This window comes from Zea mays, chromosome 3 (assembly GCF_902167145.1).
Source record: "Zea mays cultivar B73 chromosome 3, Zm-B73-REFERENCE-NAM-5.0, whole genome shotgun sequence".
Taxonomy (NCBI): Eukaryota; Viridiplantae; Streptophyta; class Magnoliopsida; order Poales; family Poaceae; genus Zea; species Zea mays.
The window spans coordinates 56,390,279-56,406,125 of record NC_050098.1 but is presented as its reverse complement, the minus strand read 5'-3'; the positions used below and the strand labels follow the sequence as shown (position 1 = coordinate 56,406,125).

At 44.4% G+C, this 15,847-nt stretch overlaps 1 protein-coding gene across 1 annotated transcript; it reads left to right on the top strand.

The window, feature by feature from the left end:
- The first annotated feature begins 2,881 nt into the window (after positions 1-2,881).
- LOC100274494 (uncharacterized) lies at positions 2,882-4,971 on the top strand. The gene is made up of 2 exons (NM_001148852.2): positions 2,882-3,066; positions 3,178-4,971. The coding sequence occupies exon 2, from the start codon at positions 3,337-3,339 to the stop codon at positions 4,762-4,764; it is 1,428 nt and encodes a 475-aa protein (NP_001142324.1). The 5' UTR covers positions 2,882-3,066; positions 3,178-3,336; the 3' UTR covers positions 4,765-4,971.
- The last annotated feature ends 10,876 nt before the right edge of the window (positions 4,972-15,847 follow it).

Below are 15,847 nucleotides of genomic sequence, written 5' to 3'. Positions count from 1 at the left end.
AGAGCAGGGGCCTCTAGATGCAGAAAACTGGAGTTTGGGGACCTCTTTGAAAGAGGAGGAGCCAAACACATGAGAAACTAAGGGTCAGGGGTTGCTCTATTAAAAACAGGGGCTCTCTAGCAAAAGGCTAAGGCCAAAGGGATATCGGGCTCCCTCTGCCCTAAGATCTAAGTCCCTCTCTCTAGATTAGATCGGGCAGGGGTAGGGTTCGACGAGGAACAGAGGGGTCGGTAGCTTTCCAATCTATATCAGATGGACAATGTTCAAGCAGGCGTGGGGTCGAGTGAGAGAGGGGTCGGCTCTGAGCGGTGATCGAGGCTGAGTGCTCTGATGCAGATTAGATAGATTGAGTACAAACAGAAAGCGATCGGGTGAACCAGGGGTAAGGTTCAAACAAGGAGTCGGGCGTACCAGGGATCAGGTCTGACAGAGAGGGGGTTGGGTCGACTGGAAATCTAAATGGGTTCGACGAAGTCTAGCAGGATCCGACAAGATCCGATGGGGTCCGATCGAGGTTTGGGCCTGCTGGAGTCAGGGACTTGGTGGCGCGGCTAGGTCTACGATGGTAGTCCGACTACTCTGGCGAACAATTACACACAAGAAAATGGGTAATCAAATGCAAGAGCAGTCTGATGTGTTCCTCTCCTTGGTGTGAAGCTCGGAACATGGCTGCAACGGCTGATGAAGGTCTTATGATTTGGGGTTCGATGGAGGCGGACTCGGTCTATATAGAACCACAAAAACTGCCGAGCTAATAAGGTGTAAATGGCAACCTAACGAGAGCCCGTGGCTTGGGCTTGGACGAGAAACTCACTGGTATTTCCTTTGGCGCTAGAGGCAATCTGGTGTTGTTGGAACCGGATGTGAACTAGAGCGACGATCCAACTGCAAGGATGGCGGTAAAAGGGGCAAAGGGACGCGTGAGAGAGCGAACTGTGGTGTATTTTGGGTACGAGATTTGAAGGCGATGCTTATCGACATAACTCGATGGTGGTGACAAGCAACAGGCATGGGAACACATCAACAACTGCTACGACGATGGCACATGAGCAGAGAGGTGGGTTAGCGACGTCGATGATCAAGGGCGAGGCTTAGCGATGTCGTTGGGGTGCGTGCATTTATAGATAGGGGCATGGGCGCGAGGTGGCCGAACCGCTCGTGAACGTGGGGAGCTTAGCGACGGTGTGCTCCCATCTGTACATGAACGATGATTGGAGATTCGAGTTGAAGCTGACCAGTAGGACCCAGGTGTTGGCAAGAGCACAGAGCTAGGTATGGCTCCGGGCGATTCGATACTTTGATGGGTGGTTGTGGGCTGCAGTGCGTGTTGCTCTAGGGCGACGTGTGGCTAGGTCGCGGGAACTAGGCACTGACTTGTGTGGCACGTAATTTAATATTATAACCTCCCTAATTTAGGGGGTGTTTGACAAAAAAACTTGTAAGTAGATATTTGAAAACCCTCTAAACTTGGGTATATGCAGTTTCCATTCTTTTAGGGACGAAAATAGATACTTATTCGAATACCGATCTTTTGGTATTTTTTTCTTTGATTGCAAATAAATAGAATATAGAATCTGCTATGCAAATTTGTATTTTTGTTTTTAACATTGAGCTTTTAAAGATTTATAAAAGGCAAACATTTATCATATGTCTTCTCAAATGATAGTTACAAACTTTGGATGCATATTTGAATATGGATACATATACTTTTTCACCTTTTTTGTTGTAGAGAGCAATTAATGCATACAAGAATTTATGCAAAAAAATATTCATAGTTTATGATAATATGCTTGATAACATAATAAATGATCAACATCAAGATATACCTATTTTAAAATATTAAATTTGAATGGTTACCCACCTCCATCTCTATCGTCTTTTACCGAGTAAAATACACTACCGGTCCTAAACTTGTAGCATTGTATCATCCCATCCTAAACTTGGAAAATGTATACCTAGGTCCTTAAACTTGTAAAATTGTATCATCCCGGTCTCTAAACTTTCAAAGTGTATATTTTGATCCTTATACTTGTATGATTGTGTCATCTGAGTCTCTATATTTATTTTTGGTGTCATCAAATGTCTAAACGAGTCTCAAATTATTTGGACCTGTGATAACACCAAAAATAAGTTTATGGATCTAGATGACACAACAATGTAGAGACCAGAATGTACATGTTGAGAGTTTAATAACCAAGATGATATAACTTTACAAGTTTAGAGGCCTAGATGTGCATTTTTTAAGTTTAGTGACTGGGATGATACAACGCTACAAGTTTAAATACCGATAGTATATTTTACTCTTCTTTTAATCTTTCCTGCCTCTAGAGGAAAATGACAGTTCCCTTTTGCTCCCGAGTTCTCTCTTAGGGTGTGTTTGGTTAAGGAGCGAGAGGGAATGGAGCGGCTCCATTCATGTTTTCTAGATATTTGGTTTCTAACAGAAGTGGAGTGGAGCGGCTCTGGAATCTATATATGACAAATATTTGAAATGCTCCACTAAAACGACTTGATGTGAGCGTTCACCTTTTTCTTCTCTTCTCCACACTTGTATGACTCTCGAACCAAACAATAAACGGAGCGACTCTGCTTTATTCTAGTCTTCAACCAAACAAAAAATAGAACGGTTCCGTTTTAATTACTAAACACAAAATAGAATGACTCTATTTCAATTGGCTCCCTAACCAAAAGCACTCTTATGACTAGTTTGAGAGTCCAAATATCGGAGGGGGTTGGAGGGATTTTAACCCCTACAACCCTTCCGATTTTGTGACTCCCAAACTATAACGGATTTTTATTTTTCAAAAGAACATAAACTAATTTTCCCGTTCCACGGTAAAAATGAAACTCTACTTAGAAAAATAGTTCCTCTCGTTCTTCACTTCGACAGGAGCTGGAGCGCCCGCCCTCCAGCCCAGGTCCGCGCCGCCGCCGCGCCGACCACAATCCCAGCGCCCGCTGCCCAGACCCAGCGCCGCCTGCGGTTGTGAGCGCGAACAGGAGAGAGCGGGTCTTCGGGGCGAGCGCCACGCGCAGACGGCGGTTGAGGAGCCTGAGAAAACCCTGGTCTTCCTTCAAGATCCTGGTGGATCGCGCCCAGCTCCGCGAAATTTCCTTGATGTCTATGTAGGTTCGTCCTAAAGATTCGATTTTGTTGGCTCTTTTGATCCGACGCAGATCCGTACGGTTCTCGCCTGATTCTGCAATTCAGGCGCCAGGAGGCTTGCTGGCTGTTTTTGGATTGGTGTCTTCTCCCATGGGGTCTTGCAGGTGTAGGAGGGTGAATTCTGTCTGATTAATCAGCGGAGGGCAAGCGGCTACTGTGGCTGCGCGAACATGGCGGGCGAGCAGGCTCCGGAGGGCAGCGGGACCAGTAGGCGCATGGATCTAAACCTGTATCTCGGACTCCCTCCATTGCCGAGGCCTCCAGTCTGGCTAGGCACAGCGATGATTGCCCCGACGTTGATGCCCAATTCGACTGCGCCGGAAGCCCCAAGAACAGGCGAGCCTGACGAATCGCTCGCCCCGGCGGCGGCAGCCTATTCGCCTTCGAATGCGCTTTCCACCCCGGAGGAGCAACCAATGCTTGATCCCATAGTTTATTCCTGGCTCGATGGCAACAGTACCGATGGTGAAGAGCACACTGATGCTTCTGAGCCAGGGCCAGTCGATGGTGTCAACGTCCCTAGGTCGCAGCTTTTGGTAGCTGCCACTGGGTTGGAAGGGGATGATATTCCTGTAGTAAGGTTTCTGCGCCCTAGTCAGGTGGCTGCTGGTGGAATGGAGATGGTGAGCACAAGTATACTTCGGCGATCCAATCAAGGGGCTGCTGCAATTGAGTCCGGGACCCCTGAGCTCCGCTTTCAGAGGGTGATACAGATTAGCCAGCAGCACAGCATTGTGAGGCCAGCATCAGCGAACCACAGTCAAGGGGCAGCTAGTACAGATGCGGATAGGCTTGTCTGGGCAATCCAGCGCACACATAACTCTTATGAAGCAGCAAGGCGGCAAAAGCTAGATGGCGACAACAAGGTGTGTGGAAACAGTGCAGCTAAGAAGGATGGGTCCTGTGATTGCAACTCCAGCTTTGAGTGTAATATCTGTCTTGACCCAGCTAAAGAGCCTGTGGTTACACCCTGCGGTCACCTCTTCTGTTGGCCATGCTTGTACCAGTGGCTTCATGCACATTCACTCCACTCTGAGTGCCCTGTATGCAAGGGTGAGGTGCTAGAAGTGAATGTCACTCCGATATATGGAAGAGGCGGTGAAGAAGGGGATTCCACCAACCCTGACTTGCCACCCAGGCCACGAGCAAACAGAAGGGAGAGCCTGAGTCAACAGCTGCAAATGGCAGACACAAGAGGAATTGCAACAGTGGTGAGGCAGTTGATACAAAACCAAGGTATAGTTAGAGGCCTCCCAAGCTCAACAGGGATCGAAATGACTGTGGTTACTACAGGTCGGCAAAGGGCTAGGGCCCGGAGACCACAAAGGCAGGATAATAACGCATCACCTTCCATACATGTTGCAGCACAGAATATGGGCAATGTTGCCTCTGAGAGCAGCAATCAAATCCAGCTGCCACATTCTAATGGCGACAATGCTGCACAGATGGTTCTTGCATCTCCTCAGCAGTCATCGTCTGTCGAACAGCTGTCAACTTCTAGCACCACAGCTCTTATAGTGGGTGAGCCTAGATCAACTAGGCGGTTAAGGCCTTTGGAGTCCCCAACCATAAGAAGAACAAGGAGGAGGCCGCTGTAGGTACCAAAGTGGTGTCACTCCCTTCAATGAAACCTACAGACCATGCCCCATTGTTAGTTATTACCATGATTAGCTCCAATAACATCTCAAGGTTAATAATGTAGGCATGTATATGCCATCACTCGTTCCCACCTTTCTCTTACATACCATGTACCATCTATGTAGCTTCATCATGGAGTCAAAATGTCAGTTCCAAGATCTATGATAATCTTGATCTCCTGTATACTCGAAATATATTTTCTGATTTAGTCTCTGTTTCTGGTATGATATGTCATTATAACTTCCCTGATATGGGATTCCTGAGTTTCCAACGTAGTTATTCATCATTGCAAGCATAGGAGGTGTATTTGGATGTGTGTTCATGGGCATTTTGCCAGATGGTCGCCCAGTCACCGTCAAGAAGCTCAAGGTTAGGAACGGGCAAGGTAAGTGTGCGACCAAGGCTGAGGTCAATACTATCAGCAGAAGTACATCATAGGCATTTGATTTCGCTAGTAGGGTATTGCATTGCAGATGGCCAACAAATGTTTGTTTATGATTTTGTTCCCAATAACACACTTCATTACCACATCCATGTTGAGAACATTTTTATTTCAGTTATATTATTTTCTAATGTTACTTTAATGCCAGCTTCATTAGAGCACTATAATAATCCATTGCTTATATAATCATTAACTTGACCACTTAAAACTGCAGTTAGTGAAGCAGCACTGGATTGGTTTACAAGGGTTTAAGATTGCAACTGGAGCAGCCTGAGGGATTGGTTACCTCCATGAAGATTGCAATATTCTTATTAAATTATTTCTTCAGTGATCCGCTAATGTTGGACAGTTTTCCTAGTATTTGTCTGTTTTTGTTCATTAGGTCATCCACATATTATTCATAGGGATATTAAATCATCTAATATTTTATCCAAGTTTTGAAAATCGCCGCCTACGACGTGCCTAGACGCGCCTAGTCGCTAGGCCATGCCCTCCCGCCTGGACTAGGGGGTAGGTGGGCCCCTAGTCGCTCTGGGCGCCTAGGCGGCGCCTTGCGGCGATTCCGCGGCACCCAGGCGGCGCGGAGGCGAGCTAGGCGCGCGCGTAGGAATAAGCGTGCGTGGGAGGGGAAAGAGCGCTCACCGGAGGGGAATAGGGGATAAGGGCACGCGCGCCTGCAGCTCCTCTCGTCGGCGACGCGGCTGCACCTCCTCTGCCGGCGACTGCTTGTTTCCTCCTCCCCTGCTTCTCTCCTCTCCTCTATTTCCTTTGTTTTCTGTATATTTCCCACCGCCGACAGCCCCAATGTCCAAGGTCCGTATGTTTCCTCCTCCCCTGCTTCTCTCCTCTCATCTCCTTTGTTATTCACATATTCAGTTTGTAATTTGTTGATTGATGGCTTGAACTCAGATGACAGATGGTCAATCTGAAACTGCAAGTGCACCGGAGGGAGTTAGTGGCCTTAGAAGAAATTCAGATGATGTGGGATGAAAGTATGGGGTTCTTGTTGATATAAACTGTTGGGGACCTTCGGCGTCCGAAGGTCCTCAAAAACAGGATTTAACAGTATTTCTGTAGTACAATATGTGAACAGGTACCCTCAGACTAAAATCGGCATTGCAGCAGACCGGAATAATACGAAGCTTGATACAGAGCCGAAGGTGTTGAGCAGGAAAGCTTCGGCGTAACAGCAGAGAGTGGAACCGACTTAAAGATGAAAAGGCTATTCAGACCTCAATAGATTACTATAGAGTTATTGTCAGATGTAAAGGGCATGAATGTAATTTTGTAAGGGCTGTGTCCCGTGTCTATAAATAGGTGAACAGTATCCCCGTACTGTTCACGCTGACTTGGCATTCGCTTTTTTGCGTCACGCTTGTACTGTCATTTCCTTCCGGTTGAAGGTACACTTATAGTTCAATAATATTTTTATTTATGTTCAATAATAATAATAAATGATTGTTCATGTGTTCTTTTACATTCTTTATATTTTATCCTTCGTCATTGTTTGATGAATTTATGAGGGTATGTCCTTCATAACCTTCGTCCGCAAATCATTATATCCCAAGGGAAATAATGCTTCGGGGGACGAAGGGCCTTAACGATTAACATTTTCTATGTTGCCTTGTTCTTAATTCATAGCATTTGAGAACAAGTCCCCAACATTGGCGCCCACCTCCGGTGAACTCACTTCCATTTCTTGAGCTTTTTCAACACCTTCGGAAGGCATCACCTTCGTCATGCCACCGAAGAAGACTTCAGCACCAGGGGCTGGCACGCTGCAGCCGTTGGACCCCAATCAAGACGTCCTTTCTCTTAGAGAGGCACGAAGCCAGAAGAGGAAGGCTACCAGTCCAACACCTCCGGAGGATGATCTAGATCAGGAGATTCAAAATCTGGAAATCCTTCAGCAACAGGTTCAACGCAAGAAGGAGAAGATGGCCAGGCTAGTCGAACTGCAGAGGCAGATAGACGAAGCCTCTGAAGAAGTTCGCCATCTTGCTCAGGATGAGCAACACCGAAGGCCTCAGCATCAAGATCTTCATCAGGAGGGTTTTCCCAACGAAGATGACTGGTATGACAGTTTCCATCATGTGAATTTTGTTTTTGATGATGCTTCTCCCCTGTCCGCTGAGCTGCAGGCTACACCTTGGCCCCCGTCCTACAAGCCGCCTCAGCTCCCCGTGTTTGATGGCCACTCAGACCCGAAGCAGTTTTTGATGAGCTACGAAGCAACAGTGTCTTCGTATGGTGGCAATGCTTCAGTCATGGCCAAATCTTTCGTTATGGCTGTCAGAAGCGTTGCTCAAACCTGGTATTCCTCCCTTCGATCAGGAACAATCACCTCATGGCAGAAGCTGAAAGATTTGCTGTTAACTAGCTTTCAAGGGTTTCAGACGAAGCCGGTCACTGCTCAGGCTCTCTTCCAATGCACTCAGGACCATGAAGAGTACCTTCAGGCATATGTCCGAAGGTTTCTACGATTGAGGGCACAGGCGCCAACAGTGCCCAATGAGATTGTCATTGAGGCTATGATCAAGGGGCCTCGGCCAGGGCCGTCAGCACAGTATTTTGCCAGGAAGCCACCACAAACGCTGGAAAAGCTGCTCCAGAAGATGGATGAATACATTCGAGCTGACAATGATTTTCGTCAAAGAAGGGAGGAGGCTTTTAGGTTTTCTGAAATGACCAGGGGCTTCGGAGGAAGGTTTTACCCGAGGCATGTCAGGTCAATTCACAATTCCACTCAGAATGATGATAAAGGGAGTCAGCAACAAAGGCCACAATACTCCTCACAGGCTTCAGGGCAACAACAAAGTTCCTTCCGACCTCCAGCTCCAAGAGGCAGAGGAGCCAGGGGCTTCGGAGGAAGATTTGGCGATCAACCGAGAAGAATCTTTTGCTTATTCTGCGGTGAAAACAAAGGCCATACTACCAGGATGTGTCATGTCACTATTCAGAAGCAAAAGGAAATAGCTGAAGCAGCAGCACAACAAGCTCAGCCGAAGCAGGTCATGCATACAGCTTCGTATCATTCGCCCTACATCCCAGAATATGTGGGCAACCATCCTGCAGTCTCTGTTGCTTCGGCGAGTCAGCCTCAAGCTTCCTGGCAACAGCCTCCGCCTCCACCTCCGTTGCAGCAAGGCCAGCAGCCAGAAGGGAGCCAATATGCTCCGCATCAAAGGGACTTCAGAGAACAGTCCGAAGCTCGCACGGTCAACAGCACTGTGCCAGAATCAAAGCACATCTATTGACAAATATCCTACCCTAATAGCAGTCTTTTTCATTCAGTTTTATTTTCTGTAATAAAGGACGTTGTTTAGGTTTCATGTAATTAGTTTCGGTGATTCCTACAAAAAATATGTTTTCTTCACAGGCTTATGATAATAAAAAGGACCTTCGGACTACCGAAAATTTTTCGAAGCAACAAAAAGACGTTCTAAGGAACGCAGAGTAAGTTTAATGAAGTCACAAAAAGTCGTTCCGAAGGGAGCGCAGTGTAAGTTTTCTGCTCCAAAGTCGTTCCAAAAGGAATGCAGAGCATACAGCGAAAAGTCAACGCTGATACCGCCTAAGTAAAAGGCGAAGAAGCTCCAAAGACGTTCCTAAGGGAATGCAGAGCTTACAGCGAAAAGTCAACGCTGATTCCGCTGAAGTAAAAGGCGAAGAAGCTCCTAAGGGAGGCTTATAGCGAAAAATCAACGCTGATTCACAAAAAGATTATGTGTTTTATCGCGCAAATATGCGTGTATCTTCGGAATATCATCTTACATAGCATAGCATCATCACATCATCTTTGCATAACATAAGCATCATACATCATACTGCATGTGGCATAAGAAGGAAATATGATATCAATCTTCGGGAAAACGCTTTGAAAGAGGGGCAAATCATGCCAAGTCACAAGGAGAAACAATATTGATTTCTGAAGTATAGCCTTGAGGAATGTTTCTACGAAGCTTCAAAACTTTCCAGGATACTTCGGATATTGTTGTGATAAGTGGTAATTTCTCTTCACGAAGCATGAAAAGAAGGGAAGGTGTTTTTTCGTCAAAGACTCAAAAAAGGTACGTATGTAAGGTTTCATGCATCGTAAAGAATTGAACCATAAAGAAAAATAAAACAAATATATTACATACAGGATTACAAGATATTACACATGTTACATTTAAAATGTTTTTACAAATAGCATCTAGTCTTCCCTAAGTACCACTTCTGCAGCTTCGTTCAACAGTCGATCGATAACTTCATCCATAATATCTTCGGCCATCTTTTTAATTTCGTCGTCCCCCTTCGGCTGAGGGCCCGAAGGCGCTTTAGTCGGATCTGAAGCAGGACACGGCTACATTACTATTACAAATCGCAAACAGATCTTAAAAGCCTAAAGATTACAACACGATAAAAATTATTATTTAGTACCTAATTGACCTTCGGCTTCTGCGCTCTTGACAACAGCCTCAGCTACTTCTCTCGCATCGTGAATGCCCTTTTCACTTCTTCGAATAATTTCTCCAGCCATTTCTCGGCCACCATTATCCCAGATATCAGTAAAAAACTTTCCACCAATTATGCTAGCTTCGGCCGAAGGATCTTTTGTATCTTCAAAGGACAAAGCAGCTTCGGACTGTGCTAAAGTTTTTACATGTTCGCAGCCCTTCTTCTCTAAAATGGTGGCAATCCCTCTGGCGCCAGAGAAGGCACATATATCTCCTCTGCTGTTTAAAATTTCTTCGAAGGCTTCAGCTTCGTGGTCAATCCATTCAATGACATCTTCGGGATTGCCCCTCGAAAAGTTTTCCTCACTCGAGAATGCGCCAACCTTGGCGAAGCTAGCCTTTAATTTTTTAACACAATCTATAGATTTATTGTAGCATCTCTTTTTGGATGAACGAAGCTCTTCAACAGTCACTTCTAGGTGATCTGCCCATTGATCGCTGAGTTCACGCTTTGTTTCTTCAAGTATACGTTCTTCTTTGGCTCTGGCCAATTGTTTCCGAAGGTCTTCAATTTCGCTTTTCTGAGCTTCAGCTTGACTTTTAAAAGCAGCTTCGTCCTCCTTTATTTTATCTATCAATGAGTATAATATTTTATCTTTTTCGAGACCTTCGTTCCTCAGTTCAATTACTTCGGAACGAAGGTTGCTCAGGGCTATAGTACAACCTTCGTCTTCAGCATCTTTCTATGCTCTGAGGGCATTGCTGAGTATCAGGCCCTGCAGACAGGAATATGTCTGTGTCAATAGTTTTAAACAAACGAAAAATTTTGAACTCAACAAAAATATAAGAATTCCATTTGTCGCACCTTTAAACTGTTGTAAGCTAGGCTGTCAGCCAGATCGTTCTTTGACAGCACCGAAAGTCCGTCTTCTAAAGTTGGGAATCCGAAGCTTCTGCTCATCTCCCGACAGACAGAAATTTCCTTGTTGTCGGGGAGACAATACAAGAAATCTTCTTCTCCACTGCCATTAAATATCAACGCCCCCTTCGGGTATTTCAACTTTTGGGCATAGTGCTGGGCCTCTTGTTCTTCTTTTTCTGATAATTTCTTCCCCGAAGCATGACGAAAAATATAATCACGAATTTTGGGGGATGCTTCGGGGGTAACAACTCCAGTTTCTTCTGCAAGGGTTGGCTTTGTTATTTTTTCTGCCTCACTTTCCAAGGTTTTTGCCTTTGCGGGCTCTGAGGGCCCAGCTTCGGTTTCAATTTCCTGCTCTGGAGCTGTAGAACCAGAAATTTCAGCTGTTTTTTCAGAAGCAACAGCAGCCTTCTTCGGAGGTGTGCTTGAAGATTTGATTGTTTCCAGCACATCTAGCACATTGGCCATCCTCTTTCTTTTCGGAGTCATGGCTGGCACTTTTTGATTCTTTACTGTCTCAATGTTTGCTGCAGGACTCAAAACTCCGGATGTTTTGGAGCCCTCAGTAGCTTCTTTTACCTCTTCAATTTTTTCTATGGACGGCGCTTCGACTTTCTCTTTTATTTCTAACAACAAAATGTTTGATTGTTCCGATTCTATCTTTGGTGGCACTTCGGCCGTTTCTGCGATCTCTGGCAACAAGGCTGGCTCGGTTGGTTTTTCAGCTTCGGTGTCCGAAGAAGTTTTTCCGGTAAACTCGGGCACCGAAGCTGGTTCAATGTAACGCGGCCGATGCGTAAGAACCTTTATCTTCTTCCTTTTCGGTTCTGGCTCGCTAGGAGCAGCTGCAGTTTCTTCTTTTGCAGAGGTTGTATTTTTTCTCTTCTGCCTTCGAATGGGGTAGCAATAGTCAGGGTAGACAAACCCGATGGCATCAAATACCCGATTCAGCCTTTTCTTTTTTCGGCCTCCGAAGGCTGCTGACATTGCAGTATCTTCGGCCTTCGAGTAGGTCCCAAGCAGCTCATCACTTAAATTGTCAATGCTTTTCAACCACTCATCATCTGGCTCAATAAATTTATCTCCAAATTTAAAAGTGTACTTAAACCTGATAAGTCCACCTTCGTCGGCCTCTTTAATGGTTTCTTGTGGCATTTCCCATTTCTCCGCAAGCGGCCACACCCTGAAGGCAATATGCTCTTGTACTAAGTCCCTTGTTCCTATAAAAGAGCAGACAACGCCGAAGGCTCTTTGGCACTCTTCGGCGGCTTCATTCATTTCAACCTTCGGCCTCCGAAGGCCGAAGCTTTGCCAAATAGGACGCATGATTATACCTTTGATGTCTTCTCGTGCTTTCAGATCATTTTTTACATAAAACCACTCTGTCATCCAGCCGCTGGGCCATTTTTTCCGAAAAGTTGGCACGGGGCAGCTTGACCCAGACCGAGAAACAAATTTGTAGCAGCCAAAGTTATTGTGATACTGTTCCTTACCCCAAGGTATTGTCTCGTATGATAATTCGTGAATATTGCAGAAGCTTTTTGCATCAGGCTTCAGACCCTGGCTTCGCACGGCCCACACGAAGATATTCAGCCTTATGATTGCCTCGGGGGTAAGTTGGTGAAGATAGACTTCAAAGATCTTCAGCACTTCCACGACGAAGCTGCTCAAGGGCAATCGCAGCCCAGCCTTCAAAAAGCTTCGGAATACCACGACTTCATTTTCTTCGGGGTCTGGGCAAGTCTTCTCCCCTTCGTCGGCCCTCACAACGGACAGATCCCGGAAATACCTTCCTCTCATATTAACAAGATGATTCTCTTTGATAGATGATTTACCATAAACTGAATGGCTTGGTCGCCAGGGGCGATCTTCGGAGTCTTCGCCACCGCTGTCCACATCATAACTTTCACTGTCACCAGTATCTTCAGACAGCCCTTCCAGAATTTCCCTGGTGATCTTTTCTGTGTTGGTCTTCGACATTGCTATAAGAAACCCTAAGTTCTTCTCTTCATCAAGACTCAGCTTCATCTCAGCAGCAGCCTTCTTAGCAGCTTCAGACATCTTCGGAAACACTAAAAAACTGTTTTCAAAGCCGAAGCTTCAAAGCTAAAAGCTTAGCAGATCACAGTGCAAAAGAGCTAAAAAATGAGTGAGCAGGAGTGGTTGGCCAGAAAGCGTGCAAAATAAGTTTGCGGTATGGCCGTATTTATACGCTTGATGCGTTGAAAGTTGAAAGACCCCACTTGTCATTGAATGTTGCTATTCTAGCAAAGGGAAGGTGTTTTTTCGGACCTTCGGCATAAAGCCTTCGTTCATATCGCAATCTGAATTTATTATTTCAAACAAATTAATATTGCGAGGGGCTACTGTTGGGGACCTTCGGCGTCCGAAGGTCCTCAAAAACAGGATTTAACAGTATTTCTGTAGTACAATATGTGAACAGGTACCCTCAGACTAAAATCGGCATTGCAGCAGACCGGAATAATACGAAGCTTGATACAGAGCCGAAGGTGTTGAGCAGGAAAGCTTCGGCGTAACAGCAGAGAGTGGAACCGACTTAAAGATGAAAAGGCTATTCAGACCTCAATAGATTACTATAGAGTTATTGTCAGATGTAAAGGGCATGAATGTAATTTTGTAAGGGCTGTGTCCCGTGTCTATAAATAGGTGAACAGTATCCCCGTACTGTTCACGCTGACTTGGCATTCGCTTTTTTGCGTCACGCTTGTACTGTCATTTCCTTCCGGTTGAAGGTACACTTATAGTTCAATAATATTTTTATTTATGTTCAATAATAATAATAAATGATTGTTCATGTGTTCTTTTACATTCTTTATATTTTATCCTTCGTCATTGTTTGATGAATTTATGAGGGTATGTCCTTCATAACCTTCGTCCGCAAATCATTATATCCCAAGGGAAATAATGCTTCGGGGGACGAAGGGCCTTAACGATTAACATTTTCTATGTTGCCTTGTTCTTAATTCATAGCATTTGAGAACAAGTCCCCAACATAAACAATAAGGACAATGTAAAGTGCATACTGTGTGACAAGCAAATGTGTGGAGGGGTTTATCGGTTGAAGCAACATATCGCCCAGGAAGAAAAGAATGCGAAGAAATGCCAGGGCATGAAGACCACCAAAGAGAAGTTGCTGGAGGCTAAAAAAAGTGCAAGAAAGCACTAGATGAAGCAAAAAGGAAAAGGGAGGAGAAGACTGTTCGTAAGCTAGAACTTAGAGAGGAAGTTGATGTGTCTAGGATTGGAGGATCAGAAGAAGTGACTTGTGTTGGAAGTTCAGAGCCTCACAAATTAGGCCCCATTGACAAATGGACAAAAGCTATTGATCCCACAACAACCAAATTTGAATCTTTGACTCAACAGAGGCTGAACAAGGAACTTTGGAAAGAAAGATTACATGAGGTGCATAAATATATTACAAGACGGGCCTTTAACCATGGTAATTTCCTTGCTGTTTTTTAATTTCAGATTTCAATTTCATCAGATTTCCTTGTTGTAGTACTCCACTGAACATTAATTTACTTTTTTGTAACATTGACAGCAATATCATTCAATGCATGTGACAATGATGAGTTCAAGCAAATGTGTCAAGCAATTCGACAATTTGGGCCTGGAATTGAACCTCCAACTATGTTTGACCTGCGAGGGAGATTGTTGGAAGAAGAATATGCAAGAACCAAGAGTTTGCTGCAAGAACGTGAAGCCGAGAAGATGAAGAATGTGTGCTCTATTATGACTGATGTTTGGTCAGATAAGAAGAGGAGAATCATAATGAATGTGTGCACTAATTGTGCTGATGGAGCTAGTTTTATTTCCTCAAAAGGGATGTCAGATGTGTCACACACAAGTGAAGTGATCTTTGAACTAGTGGACAAAGCAATCGAAAACATTGGTCCAGATGTGTGGTGCAAGTTGTGACTGACAATGCTTCTAACAACATGGGAGCAAAGAAGCTACTGCATGTGAAGAGACCATGTATCTTTTGGACCTCTTGTGCAACTCACACAATTAACTTGATGCTCCAAGGAATTGGCAACATGCCTCGGTTTAAGAAGGTGATTGACCAAGCAAAGACATTCACCATATTTGTCTATGGGCACACAAGAACACTAGAGTGCATGAGATACTTTACTGAGAGGAAAGAGATAGTAAGGCTAGGAGTGACTAGGTTTGCTTCAAACTATCTAACTTTGGATAGCATACAAGAGAAGGACTAGCTAAGAAAGATGGTGGTTCATAGTAGGTGGGACTCACTGAAGGATGTGAAATCAAACAAGGGAAAAAATGCCACAACAACTATATTGAATCCAAGCTTTTGGAAGGATGTGAAGTTGACATTGGCTATTTTTGCGCCATTGTTCAAAGTTCTCTGTTTGGTTGATGGAGATGTGAAGCCATCCATGGGCTTTGTATATGAACTATTGAAGGCAAAGAGACATGTCAAAGAGGCCCTTGGCAATGTTGAGAACCGTTTCAAGGATGTTGTTGTTGTTATTGAGAAGAAGATGACTGGAAGACTTGATTCTCCATTGCATTTGACAGCTTATTTGCTGAATCCACACTATAGTTATGCTGACCCATCAATCTTTGATGTTCCCAAAATAACAGAAGGTTTTATCAATTGTGTGGAGACTTTTTATTATCATGACGAAATGCAAGAACAAGTAGCCAACATCGAACTCCAGAAGTTTCAGAATAGAGAAGGCCCATTTAGCAAGAAGCTTGCAAGGACTTTTGAAAACTTTGATTATAATCCAGGTAACAGTTGTTTGCTGATAGAGAGGTTTTTTATTTCAGCATTGTAACAAGCAATCTGTTGTACCTACTAACTAATAGAGAGGTTTTTTTATTTCAGCATCATGGTGACAGCTTTATGGAACTGAAACACCAGCTCTACATAAGATGGCTACAAGATCCTACCTTTAACACCAAGTTCTTCTGGTTGTGAAAGAAATTGGAGTGGGTTTGATGGGGTTAGTACCTATCTGTTATCAAAATTATAGCAGCATTACAATAAAATTGTAGAACTAAAAGTGGTCTTATTTTTAATTTATAGGTGCACACTAAGAAGAGGAATAGGCTTACTACATACCGCCTCAACAAGTTGGTCCACATTCAATTCAAAAACAGGCTGATTAATAAAAGAGCAAAGATCAAGTCCAAGAAAATTACTGATGTTCTCTTGTCTAGTGATACAACTGAAGCTCAAGGTTTCCTCC

Excerpts from the sequence above, each read along its gene's own strand:
- LOC100274494 (NM_001148852.2), top strand. The coding sequence starts at position 3,337 with ATGGCGGGCGAGCAGGCTCCGGAGGGCAGCGGGACCAGTAGGCGCATG.